The sequence below is a fragment of the Phalacrocorax carbo genome, chromosome 6, assembly GCF_963921805.1.
Source record: "Phalacrocorax carbo chromosome 6, bPhaCar2.1, whole genome shotgun sequence".
NCBI lineage: Eukaryota > Metazoa > Chordata > Aves > Suliformes > Phalacrocoracidae > Phalacrocorax > Phalacrocorax carbo.
In genome coordinates, this window is record NC_087518.1 from 1,626,216 (window position 1) to 1,647,036 (window position 20,821).

The 20,821-nt window shown below is 47.8% G+C and overlaps 1 protein-coding gene across 1 annotated transcript in view; it reads right to left on the reverse strand.

The window, feature by feature from the left end:
- Positions 1 to 348: 348 nt before the first annotated feature.
- Positions 349 to 20,821, reverse strand: part of GRM7 (glutamate metabotropic receptor 7) — a 308,776-nt gene continuing 288,303 nt past the window's right edge. Inside the window, exon 10 of the mRNA XM_064453417.1 lies at positions 349 to 1,556. Coding sequence (XP_064309487.1) covers positions 1,507 to 1,556 — 50 coding nt within the window. The 3' untranslated portion in view covers positions 349 to 1,506. The remainder of the gene's footprint in view (positions 1,557 to 20,821) is intronic.

Below are 20,821 nucleotides of genomic sequence, written 5' to 3' on the forward strand. Positions count from 1 at the left end.
TTGACTTTGATTAGCTGTTCATTTAACTGCGCTCTGGTGCGCTGCGGAACATAACACCCTTCAAAGTCCTAAAGAATACCCAGCAACTGAAGACAGCTTTGGCGACCATCAGACACAGACGGGAGGCCTTCCTCTGCGTGACTGTAACTTGGCTTTCGGGGGTTGTTACACATCCCAGCGCCTAAAAAGGCTCTTTTTTTTTCGGTTTGCAATTAGCTGCCAGCTCCCCCACGACCTTTCCCAGACCCGCTCTTGGTGCACAAAGCCCGCGGTACCGCTGCGCCGGGGTCTTGGATGCCCACGCCTGACAACGTCATGAAATAAACTTTAGTCACAAGGGGGAAGGGGGAGGGAACAACTGAAAAAATATATTTATTGGAGTAAATAAAAAAAAGTTAACCAAAGTCCTTTATTGATACATTCTTGGATAATATCACAGGATCGAGAGAATGGAAAGGAAGGGAGGAGTTTGCGGCAAAGATTGGTTTCACTAAATTGGCACATAAGCAGCGAGATTAACGAAATTACTTATTACAAACAGTATAAAACATACATGCTTTTTTTTAAGTCCTTATCACACTGGTCAGTCATGGTGGGGCATCAACAAAGAAAAAAAACCTCAAGACATAAAAGCCATATTCTTTCCTCCAAGTATCATAAGAATTATTGAAATTATTGCAAAATAGTCATATACCTTAAATAAAATAACAAAATAGAACACAAATACAAATATCAAACATAAATTATTAACATGTACCATAAAATACATTACTGGCATGCATTCCAAATATCAAGACCTCTACTAAAACTCGGCAAAAATGCTTTCTGCTTCCTCTGCAGCCCATCAGTACCGTGAAGGGGGGTGGTGGGACTAACTTCACCAGCACAGTTTTTGGTCTTTAAATGCTTATTTTGTTTGTTTAGTTAAAAAAAAATAACGCCTATGGATTGCAGTGACACAATAGTAATCATACAAGTCATGTACATAGGTCTTTTAAATCCTTAGTTGGGTTTTTTTTTTTTTTTAGATGTGCTAAGTCTGGTAGGGCCTCAATGAAACTGTGCATTCAAAAAACAAACAGTGAACTCGAAACAACATGGATGGCAATATGCAAAAATCCTCACAAACTGTACAGAAAGTTCAAAAACTTGCAGTCTGGAAGTACATAGAAAGACAGAATTAGCCCCTTAAAGTCCTTTAGCTGAACGCAGCCCACCCCGGGGAGCCAGCCCTCCCGTGCCGCAGCCGGGCGCGCGGGCACGGCGGCTCCCGTGGCCGGAGCGGGTCCGAGGCCACAGCCGACGGCAGCGCCAGCGACGTACTAAGCCGAGAGCGATGGAGGATATTTCGGGGAGCGGCCGTCGGGAGCGCGGGGCTCCTCGCGCCCTTCCCCGCAGCATCGCCGTGCCCTCGCCCCCCGCCGAGGCGAACACCCCGCGGCTCGGGAGGAGGTCTGCGCCGGATGGAAATCCTCACCCGTCCTCCGCCCCACGTGGCAAAACCGACTAGATAACCAGGTTGTTATAACTGACGTACTTCTTTTTTGCAGCAGGGCCTGAAAGAAAAACCGGAGAATGGTCAGAAACCCCTCCAGCGGAGACCCCCTCGGAAAGGGCTGGCGGCTGGCCGAGGGCAGGGGTGCGCCGAGGGCAGGGGTGCGCCGGCGGCTCCCGCGCCCCCGCGAGCCACGACTCCAGGCAGCCGGCTCTTAGGTCAGCCGACGCGGTGCCTCCAGCTCTAGCTATTACTATCAACAAAATTCCCGCTGATTGATTTTGTTATACTCTGGCAGCCTGTGTGACTTCGCTGCTGAGGCGCCGTAACTAGATGCCATTAATATTTCTTTTTTTTTTTTTTAAAAAAACCCAGTGACGTTCTCTCCAACTTCTTAAATCTCCTGGGCCAAACTTGTTTTTTCTCATGGATAGTGATTCTCATTCAAGTTTTATGACTTCTGAGGATTTTTCCAATGTGGGGATCAAGGTAGCAGCTTTCCTAATCACGACCTTCAAATTAAATCTTTTTGCAAGCAGAAATAAATGAAACCAGTCAGTGACTACTTTCTGAGCGATGCCACACGTTCCTGTCGGTGAAAATTGCAAATACAAAGCAAAACATTCCGCAGTTCTTTGGCAACGCTGACAGATTAGGGACATATCAACTGCTAACATGTTCTCCATCAGGCATGTTAACAAAAACATCACTATTTATATGCAAATTCTGTAAGTAGGCTGTAACGACTTGTACCGGGCTCCTGAGGTTTGGTATGGAACTGTGTTCCAATGAATACAGAAAAGGCCTTTCCCCCCTTATCTGCTTAAAAAAAAAAAAAGAAAAAGAAAAGTGAGTGTATGAAGTACGTATGCTCTTGCAGTAGGGGCTAAAATCCAGTATTCTAGCCGAGGTGTCACGAGACCAGTTTAAGCTAACGGCTATTCTCAGAAGGTTAGAATTACAAGCACTCTTATTCGGTATCTGTGGGTTTTTTGAGTAACTTGGATCCACCAAAATACATTAATGTGCATCATAACCAACCATGCACCGAAAAACTGGCTATATAAACAAACCTGAGCCTCGCTGCATCCCCAGTGAAGTGTACATTCGGAAGACAAGTAAGAGGAAGGGATAAGGCTGATTTTTTCTGGGGTTGCTGAAAACCACCTGCTCTTTTTGCCTCCGCGGCTGCCCTGCCAGCCCCCCGGAGCTCCCCCGCCTCGGAGACCTGACGCGCCTCCCTCTGCTACCCCCGGCCGGCGCGTTTTCCCGCGGTGTGTCCGGCAGCCAGAAAGCGTTAGTAATCAGAGACCACTGTTAATTTTTCAGGTGCCTGCTTTTCAGAAATATTTGCTTTAAATAAGGACAGGCTCCCCACCAAGAGCGCCAACTATTTTGGGAGTATAATGCATGCGCGTGCAGATGAATGTAAATGCTTCTCATGGCGTTCACTCTCTCTTTTACTGCCAAAGACAAAGAAACAGTTTTATTCCTAGGTCTTTTCAAGGCTGTAATTTAAGAACCTCCTGTGAAACCCTAAGTCAGCTCTTTCACCACAGTCCATACAAGTCGGAGCTGTCTGTTCAGTCAAGCACTGATCCAACAAAATGCTGATCACCTTCAGTTCCCGTTAACTCCTCTTGCACATGAAGGTGTTCAACACATGGCAGGATAAAACTCATTATCCTGCAAGGCTAGACTGCAACTATTCAATAATCTGTGGTACGCTATTAAAGGCTGAAGAGAGGGTAAAATGCAGCTGGAGAAAAAAAAGGTCATCGTGAAACAGGTTGCAAAGTAATTACATGTATTATTTTGTGATATACTTCAGCTTATCCGTTACATGCTCCAACTGCAAATTGCAGCCAGGCTCCTATGACAGAGAAGGAGATTTTGATGCTCTCCGGCGCTGGTTCACGTCATGTCAACCCCTCTAACGCTTACGGGGGTTTTACTCTAGCTTTCACAGCAAACCCCATATTTTGCTTGACGAGTTTTCTCACACATTCAACCGCAGCATCTCATTTCTCATTTTCAATATGAAAATGAACCACCAGTGCCAAATGAATTCAGCCACGAAATGTTGTTGATAGCGCGTACTTCTGTAACCTCTCTGCGAAAAGACGGGCTCCACGCATCTGAGCCTGAGACAGGAAAGTTATCTTTGGCGGTGCTCTGCTTCACAAGAATAATATAGTTGACAAAAGCATCATCCATAATTTAGATAAAATGATCAATAAAAGCTTAATGGTTATTTTAGGAGAGGAAAGACAATCTTCCCGGGTTCCAAAGGCTGTTAGACCAGAGCAGATCATGCCTCTTGTGATGCAGCTGGGGCATTTCACAGCTCTGTTCCTGCAAGAACTCCAGGAACCTGGAGCTCAGCTGATTTATAACTCCCAGAAGTGCTCCAGTCTTGAGCTGAAGGACTTCAGGAGAGAGACAGTCTACCTCGATAATGAATCTCTGCTGAGTCTCAGCTCATCATTATCATTGGCAATTAGCAGCAGGTATGGATTTGATTTTCCTCAAAGAAATTAATTTACATTAAAATGGGGAATGCTAATGAAACATCAGCATTACCAGACTTCGCCATGCTTTAATCCAGGATACATGACATCCCCGTTCTTTAAATGGAAAATAGATACAGATCTCATACCCTCTGTTGCTGTTAATGGACGACGGCTCTCCAACAGTGAAAACAGATTGTCCTCTTGCAAATAACATATACATGTTAATTAATGTACATATAATTATGTCAACCTCGGTTAGCCCTTGACTTAAGCGTACTGGAGGCGAGCCAATAGCTGTGCTCTGCAAAATCTGAACTGCTGGCCTGTACCTTCTGCACAGGGACTCCCCGACCCACGGCGTCCCCCTTTCCCAAGGCCAGCGCAAAGGAAGGAGCAAAACAACCGTGGAATAAGGGTGGGCTGCTAGCTATTTTTAAATACAGAATGCCGTGTAGAAAGGCAACATCCTGGATTTTGGCTGCCTGCATACAGGCAAATAAATGTGCTCTCGGAGCATTTGCGGTGTGTAACTTGTTTTAAAACATGGGACTTCTCTATTTAAAAAGGGGCTACGTATTGCTATTAGTGACAAGCGCCCTTTTCTGCTAATAAGTCGTGAATAGCAACAACAGCAATAGAAGGAGGAATTAGTGTGAGGAATACCTGAAGAATACAATTCCGAGCATACAGACAGGACCGCTGTGCTGGGAACAAGCTCCGGGCTCACGTCCCACGTCCCATGCGCCGCCAAGCAGAGCACAGCGCTGCTCCCGGAGTAGTTCTGCCTTAACTTTGCTCAAAATGGAAATTGTTTTGTCCACCTTATGGCGGGACCTGGCCTGGGCCGACACCCTTCGGAAAGGCCAGGCAGGTCTGCCTCGGGGCCGCACAGCGTGATGGGTGGGAGCGGTACATCACTGCTAACACGCAGGAGGAAGGTGCAACCATCGCGTCTCCGTCGTGCTGCTGACGGTGCTGTTCGTCTTCTGGTTTTGTGGTCACTGCTCTTGCTCGCAATTTGAAAGCAATGAGGAACTTTGAAAAATCAAGAAGGCAGATGAAAAACCTTCCAAGGCGAGATGTTTCCTGGCAGCTGCAGTGATGGGAGCATAAAGGAGGCACCTTGGTCATCGCAAAGCCCAGACGCTTCACAGCACGCCGTGAATTTTAAGGACATGACTGTGTACAAGATAGCGACATCCACCGCTTCCACCCGAGCTACAAGTTGTCCTCACCTATGCACTGACCGTCTTCCCGCTCCCCATGAGCGGGTCACCCTCCCTCGCAGGCGCCCGTTTCCAGCAGCCTCCAGCAGCCCAGCCGTCGGGAAGGAGGCGCTCGTGCTCCTTGTAAGTTACGGAAATGCCAGCCTGTACAGCTGCGCTTGGAAAATAAACTTTTCCTTTAAAGCACAATTAATTAAAACCCTTTCCTTTCCAGCTATTACCCAACCTGCCTGACGGGCAGTGGGAGCAGTGACAGTCTAAGCTCATCACCTGCCAGAAGTGAGTAACAGGATTTGAAATAACTGCATCTCTGTGCCAGCAACCTATTAGAAACAAATACAGGGAAGCGAAGGTCCTCTTTGACTGGTTTTCATGATCTCAAGCATGGGCCACAAAGAAGCTCCCGCAGCATCCAAAAGCGAGGCAGGCCTGTCAATACCGGCTCCGAGTGAGATTAAATCACTTTTGCTTCAATTTTATGCACATTTGTAACCTCTTCCATGCTTAAAGAGAAAAGATTTGCAGTGCAAAGGATGAGTTTTATTACAACCCACAGGCATCTCAGGCTATCAAATGTATGAAACATGCCCTTAGTATTTCCCGCACTGAGCAAGGACTGACATCGTGGTGGCTACGAGTCTGGAGCGCCTGCTCCACTCTCCCTCGCAGTCACTGGGGCAGAGTACACTTACCTCCTCTTTTTCCTTTCCTTGATTCTTGCTTAGAAACCTGTATCATTCCTGCCAGGTAAAGCAGAGGCTGATTATTAAATTCTGCTTCTAGTCCATCTCATAGGGAAACGGATGCATGTGGCGCCTCCTCCAGCTCTGTACCCGAAAGACAGATCTATCCACGTGTTCCGTGGCTTTTAAATTGGAGAATATATATATGAGGTGAAAGCAACAGTCCTAAATGACTCTACTTGCTTGCCCAAACCCCAACAAATGGAATGAAGCTTGGAGAAAATGATGTGGTTTTAAATTTAGTATCTAAATGTAAATAGATTGTTATATCACGTTTTCACATCTCTCCTGTTGTGCTCCCCACCGCAGTGTATTGGCAACTTATCTAGTATATAAATGCCTGCAGTTGTATAAAAAATATTCCATTTTATTGCGTGTGTCGGCGGGTAGTTGCTTGTCTCTGAGCTGCAGCCTGAGCTGCATGGCTTTTATGCAGATTAGCACACAGAGCCTCATGTTTTAATAATAGAATACGAAGATATCGAATCACAAATACAACATGAGTAAAAAGCGTGTTCCTCCGTAATTGCTTTACAGCCTTCTCTCCTCATAAATTATATCATCTTTAGCTGTCACATCTCCCTGTCACTCTCAGCAGAGCCGCGACGACCAGCGCCTCAGCGCCGCGGACAGCCGGAGCCAGCAGCGGTGCTCCAGTCGCCCCGGGGGCTTGCCAGCAGATCGCAGATGACAACAGGGAGGGAGCAGCTCCTGAAGAGACGCTTTCTGCTGCCCGATCGCCAACGTACCCAGGGCGCAAGCGGCCTGACGGCACCCCGGTGGCGGCATCGCCTCTCCCCGTCGGGGCGCGCGCCCGGGCTCCGGCCGGTTTGACGCCGTCCCGCCCAGCTGATGAGCGCCGTAGGAATGGTCTGTCTCTCTCTTTGTGTAGTGTTAGCAAAGCCGAGCTAACAAAAATACAGCAGAGAGTCTCATTTAGCCTCCGAGGTGGACAATACTCGTGCTGAAGCGCTGACCGAGGAATGAACAACCCAAATAAACGTCTCCGATCATCCCTGCGTCGCTCCTGATGGGCACGGCCCTCTAGATTCGCCGCGCTGGCTGACGGGACTGACTGGCCTTAGCCAGCGCTGAAGACCCAGGTGAGGGGAGCCGGGAAGAGCGGGCAGCACAGGATGCCCTAACGACAGGCAGGGGCTGCTTGCGAAGAGCACAAACGCTTTGGAAATTAACAGAAAAACAATTATGAAACAGAATCCTACAGATCTATACACTCAGCACGCACACTCCTCTGGCTACTCCTGTGACACACTGTGTATTATAGCACTAACGTGCTGCTTGTGATTGCCATGAAATGCTGGAAAACCAAAACCAGAATGAAAGTGGGTGGTGTCAGTTGCATTTTAAGTTTGTCTTTTCCTTACCTTTTTATATATATATATATACACACATATGTTTCCAACTCTTTAATAAGATTTCGTCCCTCTGCTTTGCTCTGGTAAAGTGCTTTTCTTTCTTATTTTTGTCCAGTATTGAGGATGATGTCACCATAGACTCCCGTTAGGCATAAGGGCAATAACAACTGTATTGCCAGGCCATGGCAAGGATCTTCTCATCCAGAAGAAACTCAAGACACCTGGAAACCCCACCCTGTCACAATCTTTTTGTGAGAGATGCAAATGTTTGTCTTTATAAAAAATAACTCCAAAAATTTATGTATTTAAAAATACTCCAAATCGTTTGGGTATTGTACATCGTTAATGCCACTGATTTCCTATCCCCGCTTTTGCAACTGCCTCACCCCTCCCACCCCGTTCTGCCCCATCGGTGGTTCCACCTAAAGAAAACTGGGGAAACACGGGTTCAGGGTTTGAAGGATGCTCTGCATGTTACAGCAGCAGCAAACACACATGGAGCGAGGGAGAGAAGCCCGACGCCGGTCAATTCTCTAGAAAAGCCAGAATTGCCGAACAGCTTAATTCATTAAATGCCATCAAAGAGCGCTACAGCAGGATGGAGGGTGCGTGGGGGGAGGTGACGCCGTTGGGACAGTTCAACACGAGCTTGGGAAGGCCTCTCCGGCAGGAAAAATACCCCAGGTTTCCATTTCAGTTTCACCAGCTCCAAAACCGAATGTGATTTTCAAGTGTGACGATTGGTACATTTTGTGCGAATTGGTATCCGAGGCACAAGACCCGAAATTGTCACTGCAAATAGGATCAAATTAAGCAGCCCCAGACATGGAACATAAAGCTGAGGAGGAACTAAAATGGCATAAAAAGAGAATGGGGCCATGTCGCTTAGCAACCACCACCTTTTCGGGCGGATTATGCGAGTCAGGACACATTTGCGCCGTTGACAGTCATTGCTTGTAATGTAAAGGAGCTTTTCCGTATCTCCGTGTGACAAGTTCAGTTAGGCGCTGCGGTGGCGAGCACCACGAGATCGTGTCAGGCCAGCACCGGCCCGAGCGTGACCAGCATCCCAGGTACGGCAGGGACGACCTGCTCCAGCGCAGATCTGCTCCAGAGCCGGGTTTGCAAGAGGTCTGAGGCTGCTTCATTGAGGTTTCTGATTCACCCTCCTAGAACTCGTGCAGCTCACAGGATTAGGTTATTCCCCTCTGGAGAACAGCCGCGAGAAAAGGTGAATGCTGTGGAAGGCTTAGCCATCCTCCTCATCCGCCACTGATTCTTTCTCCAACAGGTTCAGGTCACACCAAACCAAAACATCCACGCACATAGTATTGCTTCTTCCAAAACCTCAGTCTGGGCTTGCAGGTTCATTCCTGAAGGAACCAAATAAGGTTTGTGTATCTCTGTTCCATCTATGGGTGGAGGAGTTCAGTTTAAAAGGTCATCGGCTCTTCACGGCGACTGCGCTTGCTTAACCGGCTTGAATGAACAGACGCTTTCCGGGACGGCAGCGCCAGCGCGGGCGGCAGGGCTGCCAGGGCCACCTCCCGGCCTGGGCAGTGCCACCGATCCGCCAAGTTCCCCCGCCGCGACGCTGCGACCACTTTCCCATCGCAGGGACCCTCCAGAGCCCTCTGCAAGGCTGAGATGCCACCGCCTGTGATCGGGGCCGGCCCCAGCAGTTGTTGCAGAGGCACTAGCGCATGAGGGAAGCTACACAATCCACAACTGCATTTTGGCCTTCAATGAGAGTGACCGCTGGCGTTTAATTATGGCCACGGCTGCCTAAACTGAGGCTTTGTTCCAACGGCCTTTGGCAGAGCAGCCCACGTCTGCCGTGCCTCTGTCCCGTCCTCGCTCTGCCCCTGGGCACGTGATGGCACGGAGCTGGCGCGTCTTGCTCTGTATGTTGGAGCTCTCACAGCAAAAGCCGTCTCTCGGGGAGGAGGGAGGCTCCCAACCGTGCTGCTTCACTGTGGAAAAGAAGAAAAGATCTGTTGCAAGAAGAAAAAATAATCCTGAAAGCTGCAGCTTGCCTGGGGTACGGCTAAGCCAGCCCTCGCTTCCAGCAGCTCTCCCCCACCACTGCCCCTCCTTTCCTACTGCTGGCGGCCTGCTTCCTTACACTCATCCACCATCCTTCTGCGGAGATAAGGTTAAAATCCACTTACACGCTGACCGATGTTTGCCCTCGCAGCTTGAGCCGACAGCCCCGCACTGCAGCCCGGGGAGAGGACGATGGTCTCCTCTGGCTCAGCTCCGACGGGGGGTCCCTGGAGGAGCTGCTCTGGTTGGGGGGGGTTGCCTTTTTTAAGAACTTACGAGATTTTTTTAGTGCTAATCCTGTCTTCAGTTTTATTCCTTTAAACTGAAGCGCTGTAGGTTGCCAGGCGATAACCACCAGGTATTAGGAATAGCTGCAAAAATCTTCCAGAGGCAATTTCAATATTTCCTTCAGGTATTCCTCGAAAGATGAGTTTGGTACCAAAGAATTTCCCGTGCCATTATGACATTTGTTTTGGCTTTGCTGAGATTCTCTCGGCTGGCTGAAGCGCTCAAAGGATAGTGCCGGAAGATGCTTGCAAACTGCAGCCTGAAAAATCGCCCCCCCCCAGCCGTGCCTGCGCCCCGCTTCACGGGGGGTCCAGCCCCCGCGGCAGGCGCTGCGTGCGGGTGAGGCGGTCCTGCTGTTCAGTACAGAAAGCTGGGAGATTCCTGCCAGCAGGGAGGAAGAAAAACATCTGTATTGTCAGGAAGATGAAAGTCTTGCAAATATACATATATATTTATAAAGCAAACAGCTCACAAATAAAAATAATCATGGAGTAATGTTTCCGAAGCCAAACACTTCAAACAGGAGAGCTGAGAGGTGAATGTGAATAATAAAAATGTCCTGCACGTTTTAATTGGAAAAAACTCCAACCAACCAGGTTCCTCGGACAAATGTAAACAAATTATTTGCCTGGCTTAAAAACTGTAAATACATAGATAGTCACATATTGAGATATTTTCCTCACAATTTTCACAATGTGACTGTCTCATTTTCTCCTCCTATGCATTTAGAAATTGTGCAACAAAATGCAATTACACCTGCAGAAGCCGCTTTGCGGCAGAGGCCGTACTGATCTGTGCGCCGCAAGGGGAGACAAAGCCAAGCTCATCGTCCCACCGCGACCTGGTGCCGCCGCGCAAACAGGCAGGAACGGCATTGCCAGTGCTGGCTTCGGCAGCGCTGTCTCAGCCGGCAGCCGGGAGGGCAGCGGTTCAGCTGACGCTCTTGGGCTCCCTTTGGGTCAATAACGTGACGTTCTGGTCATGACCTTAATCCAGAGAAACTGCTGAAACTAATCCCACTCCAACTGTTTGCAAGAACTTGGCGGAACCTGCTGGCACGGCCGCGCCGAGCACAGCTCCGCTGTGAGCTCAGGAGGAGTCTGCCTGCGTTTGACTCGACGCTGAGATGGATGGAAAACGCGCAGAAGGATCCCACCTTTACTTGGAAAGCAAAAGCAACTTGATGGCTGTGACTTTTTTAAAGCATCCCGCACAGTCGTAATTCCCCCGTTGCTGCTAGGACGACCCACACGCACGGGATTTAACACTGCGGAGTTTATCTGATGGAACGGCAGGTGGTGAAGAAAATCCCAAAGCTGGCTGAAATCATCACAGGTCGGGTTGGGCCACATGGACAGGCTTTTACCTACCGTAGACACATAATCCAGCGCTTAAGGTTGGAAGCCTAATGAGCTGTCACAAGAGTGTCAAATGCTGCGAAAGAAAAACCCCGAACACCCTCCCGCACATGCGCGCGCACACACGCTAATTTAGGGGGACAAGGGCAGATTCTCCGTTGGCTCAACCCTACTAACGGGAACAAGGTGGCTGGAAGCCAGGCGTCCAACCAATCTATGCAATTACATCCCCCAGTGCCGCTCGGATATCTTTGCTTCCAGTCTGCAACGCGGTGATGGCGTTAATGAGCTCCCACCCCAGAGGGGGATTGCAAGGTGAACACCAGCGCCTGGAAATCTTGAATAAGTGATTAATGCCAGGGAGGACATTCAGAAAAACAGCCTAAGCAACCTTCCCCCCAGTGCTGCTTTATATACACTTGATCACCTGGGTTCACCCGGTTCACCTCTGTGCCATTCAGAATGCAATTAATAACGAAATGATTGCTTCAAATTATTAGAATAACTATGTTTATGCATATGCATGCAAATGTATTGTTGAGGGCAGGGTTGGGAAAACGCTGCAGCTGTGTTTCTGTCCAAGGAGCGCTCACACAGCTGTCACTTGACACAGCTTCCACTTCCAAGTTCCTCATATTCTGGCCAGGGCTACATTTTACCTTTAGGGCTTTCTTGTTATTACCCCTTTTAGAAATGGTTATTCACCCTGTCTGTCAAGCAGCCCCTAAGCAAACTCAGACTGCATAACTAGTGAAGTGAACAATATAACTACACTTGAAGCGAGCCTTGAACCCAGGGGACCGGCAAAATATCGTGCGGCGTAGGGCCAGGGCCATAAGTAACAATTACAAATACCCAGTATAATGGATTCTTTTAACGAGGATTGCTTTGAAGTTCCCAGAGGATTTAATAGGAGGCAAGAGTTCGACCTTGCCAGTTCCCCAGGGCACATGGGGATTTGAAGTAGGTTTTTCTTTAAACAAAAGACTGTTTTAGCATATAATGCTTTCAAGTAGTAGCTGCTATCGGAGGCGTAAGTTATTAATTCATCAGGCTTTTCAGGATGCACTTTTTCTGAGGACAGAGAATGTATCTGATAGGAAGAATAATAAAAGCAGTTCTTGGGTGTGCTAATGGCATAATGATAGAAATTAGATCGGGTCAAAGTGGCAACAACATGACATTCTTATAGCCTAAGTCAGTTTGTTAGGGCTTAAGTACATAAAAAATATGTGTGTTTTGTCCTTCTGCAGATGGGTTAGGCTGGGCCCAATCTGCTGCTGGACTATTTTCTTGTTGGGGATGAAGAAATTCTAAGCTCAGACAACATAAAGTGGTTGTATTAGACAGATGCTTGCACTGCAGTACGAAGCTAGAAAATTCTGACTTCATTTTGAATGGGAAAATACCCATTAATTTCAGGGAAGCAGGCTGTCCCACAATGAATCCCAGAAAGAACGGGATGCTTATCATGCTGATCACCCTAAAACCCACAAAGTGATGCAAAGATTATTCTGCAAAGTCAGTCTGCCCCGTTGCACGTGGCACTGACCTCTTTGGGAAAAGAAAAGAAGAGTGAATTGCTTGTTTGAAAGTTGGGTGTGTTTTCGTATAGTGTGCTAGATAAATACTGAACCCCAGAGCCACGCTTCTCCAGCACGGGAGGAAGGAAACACAGCTCTGGGTGGTTGGAAGTTTTGCCTGGCAGCATGGGGTAACCGTTAGGCTTCTCTAACATGGCCCTGTGACTGCAGATTTACTCTGGCCTTGTAAAGACAAGTAAGGAAAAATCCCATAGAATGTAGGATAAAACCTACACTGTCCATTTTTGAGAGTGTAGTGGTGAACTCTGCAGTTCGGCTCCAGCCCTCCAGACGGGAGAGGCACTGGTCTGCAGCTGAAATCCCACTCCCGCTCGGGACGAGGGCAAAGCACCTGCTGATTCAGCGGAGCCAGTACTGCTTGCTGTAAAAATTTACAGCTGGGCATGAAATACCGTGAGAAGCTATTGGTTTCTTATGATGCTTCTATAGTGTTTTTCCACTTGGACACAGGGAGCGTTTTCGTGTTTCTGGTGGTTTTTCAAGCACTCTGCTGCAAGCACGGCACCCCACGGCCCTTCTCCGCTGGGATCTCAGGGTGCCGCTCCTGGGCGAAACACCCCGCTCGGAACATCACCAAAATAAAAGAGCCTCTGATGGGAGACGTGCGTGGTAAGGGTAGAACCAAGTGTCAGAGGAAATTCAGTCCTCTGAAGGATATTACGACGATATGTACCGGTCTTAATTCTTATGAGCTCTAAAAACAGGCCACAAGTGGGCTATGTGATACGCGCTCCCCCTTCGCAGCGGCGCGATCTGGCGTTCGTCACTTACGAACGTTTACCAATGGAAGTGATCGTTCTCCGTAAACAAACGCGAAGCGTGTCATTCATTCCTCTGCCTCTGAACTGCTTACGCTGGTAACTCTGCCAGCATCGGCAAACTCCTTGTGTTAAGCCGGAACGATGATCTAAACTACCTGCGGTAGAGAGACGCCGCTTTCAGCCTCCTTGGGACTGGGCTATAAGATAATTTTTATCAGCTACACCTTTGACTACTTTGCAAAGTATTATTAAGGTAGGTGCCTTCAGAGACAAATTCAGAGGCTGTTGTTAATATTAATTTGCCCATCTGAGCCATGAAAAGAAAATATGACTTTGAGTCAAAGAACAGAGCCAGGCACATACTGTTTATGGCCTGAAAAATCACCATGTTTTTGCCGGAAAGATAACTGTAAGATTGAGGTTTTGAGTCAGGTAATAAGATTGCAATAGAAAAGGATTAGTTTTACCCTCCTAAATAAAAACTACAATCAACAAAGTATTGCATCGCTGAAGAACATCGGTCCTGAGCGTGTTTGGCTGCATCTGCCTCCTATCTCCTACTTGTCTGCTTTGCAGATAAAAACTTCTGGGTCAGGTGAAGTTTGAAAGTATCTCCAACACTGGGATCAAAGAACAAACAGCAGAAAGTCTTATCAATGCTTCCAGCAAATGAAAAATTGCAGAGAGGCTTAAAGGAGACGCGGCACGAGGTGCTCCTGGCTGGCGATACGTGCGCTTAGCGGCGAGAGGGAGGCGGGGGCGAGGCTGGGGAGCAGAAGTGCCCTCCGAGCGGAGGAGGCGGTGGGGGGCGCGCAGGGGGAGCGATTCCCGGCTCGCAGCAGAGCCGCGCTATGAACTTCCGCATCGACTGGCTTCGCCGTGCTTCGCTCTGCGGGCAGGGGCGTGCAGCAGCCTCATCGCATAGCTAGGAGCGTGCACCGGGCCTCAGGAAGTGTGTTTCCGAATCTTTACGAGATTATGGCAGGGAAGAAACAAAACCAATTCATATTACTCCTTAATTGGAGCTGACGGTACAGAAAACATGCTAATTTAAACTACATTTAAACTGCTTCCCTTTGAATGCTGTGGACTGGAAAGATAACAAATAGTAGCAAATTATTTTTACCCGCTTAAAGTAATTAATAGTACTTTGGTTATCTTACCTGGAAAGCCAGGCTGTGTTGACAGCTGTTAAAGCCAAGTGTGAAAACAGTTTGCATGAAACATAATTAAAATTATGACCCGAGTGATCTTCTAAAACATCCCAAAGGAGTCCTGAAGTCAGAGCTATAAGAAAACGATTCCTCTCCGCCTCTTGACTTTGCTCCTAAACTGGCTCCTAAACGTCCTCGAGCGCCCCGTGCCCTTCGCTGCGCCTCGGCGGGGCCGGGGGCTCCGCAGCTGCCCCCGCTGCCCAGCACAGGGGCGGCGCTTGCCGGCCCTCCAGCCTTTGCTGGAATCCTGCAGTGTGTTGGTCCCTTCTCTCCAGCTACCCAGGACCAGTACACAAAGCCCGACCCGAGCCCATCACTGCCTGCACGGCACTCCTCTGCAGCCAGCCCTGCCCTGGCAACCCGCTGGCACCTCCCCGTGCAAATCCCACCGGTTTGAACCAAGCAGGTACACCAGTAAATATATGGTTATAAAGTGATCACGCACATAATCGTTCTCTTTCTTATACCCACATTCAGTAAATATAGCTCTGCATATCTAGCTACTTTAGCCATTCAACGATCAAAGAATTGAAAATGCTTTTGTAATCATTGTACTTAATAAAAAAAATAAAATCAAGAAATCGAAAATCCTGTGTAGCTGCTAAACAATAGGAATATAGGACTGAACCTTCCCCCACCACCCCCAACTGTATTCAGTTGGGGTTTCACACTGAGTTAGAGTACAGAGGTATCTTCTGTTTACTCTTTTAATGAATTACAAGCAAATCCATTATTTAGTCTGTGTAATTCCAGTTTTTCCCTACAGACTGGCCCCCTGAATGCAGCGGCTGTACCTCTGTGCAGCGCCAAACCGAACACCTTGCTGCGACCTGGGCTCAAACAGATCAGCCCATTTCAACTGCACAACTCTGCCACTCGCAGAGTCGGAACCAGATTTGTATTTCTCACAATTTGGAAACACATACTATTTTTTCAGTAGAAATCTGAAACCAAGACGACTCCTGGAGAGAAAACTTTTGCAGGATTTGGATTTTGCCTAAGTCAATCTCCCAGTCAATAAACTGCCCATTCACGCCGTCAGTCACATTTCTGAGCAAACCACAGCTCTGCTTGTGACGTGCACGACAAGGGAACCAGGCAACGGGGAGAAAAACAACATCTCGCCAGGGGACTGTTAATCTGAAGCTATCACTGGATGCGAACGACAAGGTTACACCGAATACGCCCTCCCTGTGCTAGAGAAACGGGTCATAGTTTTACTTTAAATAACAATAAGTGTCGTATTTATTGCGCCATTTGTTCTTTCCAGGAAAATATAATGACAGAAAAGACTGAACAACCACTCCACCATCCCGTGGGTAACTGGTTCTTACTTGGTACATCCTCTCCTCTGAAGAGATGAATTTCCCTTGATAAACACTCGATGCAAAGCTGTATTTCGTACAGATTTTCATGGAGGTTTTTCACATCCCCAGGCACATTCCACTTGCTCAGGGCAGTGACTACGTCCCCTCTGAAGCACATTGTGCACCGGGGCCCAACCCATGATAGGACTCCGTCTGGCTTGTACTTATATTGCACCAAAACCTCCCTCCTGGGTTGTCTCCGTGTCTCCGAGTCAGTGTAATCCCAGAAGAAATGGGTTCCAAACCTTTTGTCAGGTAATTTCCTTAGGAAACCACATTTCGTCCTGCTGTGACACATGCAGAGCCCGGGGGGGACTTCATTTGGCTCCTCTACCCTTCAGGTGTGCCGGCATCCCCTAGGGATGCCCCATCGGCTGCATGGCACCTGCTTCAGCCAGCACAGGGTTTGCAAGGCAGGACCGCTGCTTGCAAGACCTGGGCTCTGTTAATCCTACCTCCAGAGAGGGCGTCTGTGGAGCTCCAGCCCTGTGATGCTACTGGCAAGGCTGACACCATACGAACAGGAGTCTGTGCGGTACAGGGACGTCTGGCTATGGGCAAGAGCCAGCACTGGGAGGATGACACTGTCTCACTGCCCCAGAGGAGACGAACCTTGTGTGAGAAAGTCCCCGTGGCAGGGGTGAGTGTCCAAGGGTCATCAGGGAGCAGCAAAGACACTCAGCATGAGACTCTGCTGCACATATGAAAAACCTTTTTAAGTTGTATTTCCCTAACGCTTTATAATTTGGCATACCGGCTTCAACCAGAAGAATAATACCACATTCAACTGCAGATCTCTTGGCATTAGAAAGACACCCGGACTCCTGATTCTTCCACAGGGAATGCGTGTGTGCATTTGTTAGTCTACGTGGGTATTTGGGGTATGTTTGCCCTGGAAAGCAAACGAGGACTCACGCGTCTGCACAGCAATCGCAGTCTTCGCCCCTCTCACCTGGGAAGACTGAACTACTTCAGCAGGGAGCAAAAGCAAGGCCATACCATTGACAGGGCGCGGTTCCTCACCCGAAAGAAACTCCCTTCCTTATCTTCAGGTTGGCCTTGCCTAGCTGGCAAAGAGTTGGAAGCAACAAACACCTTAACAGAAAAATCAAGGGTGTTGATGAAGTGCAAAGTGGCTAAATTCACTGGAAAATTTCTTCACGGTATATAATTCTGTAATACAGTGCCTAACAAAATTAGACTCTGAGCTGCATGGTTAAACAGTACAATTTTGCTGCAATCAACTTTTAATTTTTTTTTTTGCAGAAAGTCTTGATTTCAATATCCTGGAAATGTTTAACAGCTGATATTAACAAGAGTACAGATGTAACGTAAGACACTCTATTCCACGGACATGATAAGCATCATGACAAGGGGTGTAACTATGGCAACTATATATTATTTTTCTTTCTTTTTCCACTGGACAGCAAGAACAGACTTCTCCCTAGATGCGGTGCCAGACTCTTCTCCCAGGTAAAAATCTGCTCCGAGTTACAGAGGAGTAACTAAGCCAACCGTCAGATCCCAGGACTGGAATGCCTTGCTCTCCTGTGATGTGCGTCCGTTGTGTTTCATGGGCATTTACATGTATTTAGCCATTAACCTAATTCCTTTCCTTTTTTTTTTTTCCTATGGATAGAAAATAAGAACATGCCTTTGTTCCTTGCTGTCAGGCAGAGTTCAACCCAACAATCTCACCCCAAAGCCAAAACACCTATTTTCACGAACAAAAGGATGCTCTCTTCTTGAACGTAGCGCCATACGTCACTGAGAGATGCACACGTTTCCTTTCCTGAAGTCAATAAAGAGAAGAAAACCCTGTGATGTTTTCCGGAGACGCTGGGTGTGGAAGTGGTGCCTATTTGCGATGAGAGAAACACCGAGAAAGACTAATTTCTTATGTGCCATTTTTTTGATTCGCAGCTGCTTACGGGCCCCCAAAACCCCAACCAAGCCCAGGCCCCTGCTGCACAAATACATTCCCTGTTTGCTATCTGTGTAAACATACAATAGTATCTATCTCACTTTACAGCATTATTTCACGTCAGTGACCCATGAATGCTCAGCTGCGCCTCGTGCTCGTTGTGCTCACATGCTCCTTCAGTTCATCAGCACCGTCATTTCCCAGCGCCACACCGAAATTTTCTATGGGTTTGTTTTCCACAAGGTGACAAAATATATCAAGGCTCGGGGAAAATCACCAAAAATACGCAATGGCGCGCGGGCCCGGCTCGTCTAACGTTATGGCCGCCCATCCTGCGAACTGCAGAGGCAAAGGAAACCCCTTGACCAGAGGCGTGACAGCTCTCGGGTGAATGTGGCTCTAACCGACGGGCAGTCGCTCGGCCACGGTTGATTTTGTGACAGCCGTCGTTCTTTTCTAATCCTGTTGACGGTAGCGCTCCTCAGCACGCCGTGTGATTTTGGGCCACCAAGGGGTTTTTTCCTATTCTTATCTATACAGTCTCTGAACAGTTTTCTTCAGGCTTGCAATCGTGCACACAGAAAACTGCATGGATTCACGCCTTCGAGAACGTCATTTACCTGTAAAATTGTTTATTTTCTGTTTTCCTGGCCTTTTTACTCCATTATTACTATGATTAGCTTTTTGACCTCGCCTACCAGATCTTCAATAGGTTTGTGAACAAATACTCTTTCAGCTAACGCACTGCCACTGGTTCTGCCTACTGGTGCAACGCTTTGCGCCTGCTTGCCTGTGGGCTGTTCCACAAAAGGCCGGGCTCCGATGATTGGAAATATCACTAATCTCAGAAAAACACACAACAGGAAAAAAAAGGAAAAGAAAAGAGCTTTTGTTCTGAGTAAAAACCACGGCACCAAGGTCTCCGGCTCTAGCACAGAACGCAAATCCCGACGGACAAATCCAAGAGGAGCGGACTCTGCTCGTTCCCAGCGGGCCGCGGTTCCCTTTTCCTGCAGGGAAAAGGAGACGGGGAGCGTCCCCCCTTCAGATCTACTGGTGGGGGATTGTTATTAACTGAACTTCCCCGCCACATATGTTCAGTCCTGCTCCTTCAGTGGCAGCTGTGAATAGACCTCCTTTGTACCTACGGGGAAAAAAATTTAAGTCTCTCATTTAATACAGGGTTTGCACCTAACCTTATCGTCTATATAAATTTCATCACGAATGTAAGCTACTCGCTCCTAAACCAGATGTTAGATGTCCTTAAAATAATTTGTTTCGCTGTCCTTTGCTCCCTGCAGTATGCGGCAGCTGTTGTGCTGCTGGCGGCTGTAAAACCATTGCATGGGAACTGAAGCAGAGCTTCTTCAGAGATGTTTTAACTCAGCACTGAATTTTTAATTTTTTTTAATTAAAAAAAGGGGGAAAAATTAGAAAATTATACCTTGCTTTGATGAACAGGAAAATAAAATGTTACTGGCTGCTGCTGAGCGGGCCCACATGTGTAAGGGAAGAAATCCCTCCCCGCTATCGCCGAGCTGAAGGTAACCGGGTTACAGCAGGGAACGGCCACCAAGCATCAAATCTAAGCACAACCCCTGCGCTTCACAGTCCATTAGAAATGTCTTCTCTCCCAGAATATTGCACCTCAAGCATGCACTGAAGGCCCTTCCCCCCGTCCTGCTGCAAACTGAGCCCGAATACTTGACTGCACTGGGGCTCGTCCATGGAGGCGTATGGGATGATGGGGAGTACTCGGGGCTTGCACCATGTGCACCGCCTCGGAAGTCAACCTGCAGCCTCAGTTGGTGACAGCTGCTTGCTCCTCTCTCTAACTGTTGATAATAATAATTTCATAAATTCAATTAACTGATTGTAATAACCACAGGCAACCTAAAATGGCTGCAAACCAGTTTTCTTAGCAGCCCAAAATCACCAACCGCGAACAAGGTCAAGGAAATCTGCAAAGACCCTGAACTGCAAAACCTCAGATTCAGCTCCCGTAAGAGGCCAGACCACGGTGCGAAGTTTAACACGCGCTTCCTTCAGCCTTTGACTTAAAGGCCGTTAGTTGTTCTCTCCTGAAATCCCTCCTCCGGCTATTTCCAGTCAAACTGTCCACACTCTCAGCCTCGGTGGCCAGACGACACTCTGCGTCCGAGTTTGCAAACCTTCCTTGGCCTTGGAGGATTCCTGATTCGATCGAGCCTGGTTTTGCACCTGAGCTTACAGATCACGGCTGCTCCTGGGGGCTCTTTTGTTATAATGATAGCAGCAACAACCATTAAAGGAGTACACACCCCAGACGCTGCAAAATGCAATTCTAACGCTTCCTATTGCTTGGGTAGGGGAGAAAAGTATGACTCCAAATATTGCCATGTCCTATCCCGGGGCGATTCCAGAGATTTCGGTGGAATTGAGCTGAGAATGTCGAGTCTGATTTCATAATCCTACAACTCTTTATGTGAGTCACCTCATTAACACAGATGAGGATGTGAGAGCAGGTAAGAGACTACAGCAAGCTACCACGTGAGCACAGCATCTAGTGAGGCCTGTCAAGGTGACATTTACCCTGCTCAGGAGAAAGAGAGTCATTATAAATATATGGAAGACAAGACAGCCAAAAGTCTTTGTCTTGTCCCTGATATTACAGTTTATTAATTTGACAAATTCTCCCTGAGAGGATGTAAGGACTGATAAATTAGTCAAAGGGAGAACTCAGCACTACTAAGAGTTTATTAGGCAAAAAAAGCGAGAGAGAGACTGGTCGTAAGGTATAATGATATCTGCAAAATTTACAGCTCACTCTTCTTCCAAATTTCCTAGGGAAAAAGATCACATAAAAAGACAAACAATGGAACAAAAGAGGAATGCTAATACTGATATACTAATTAATGCTCTTTTGT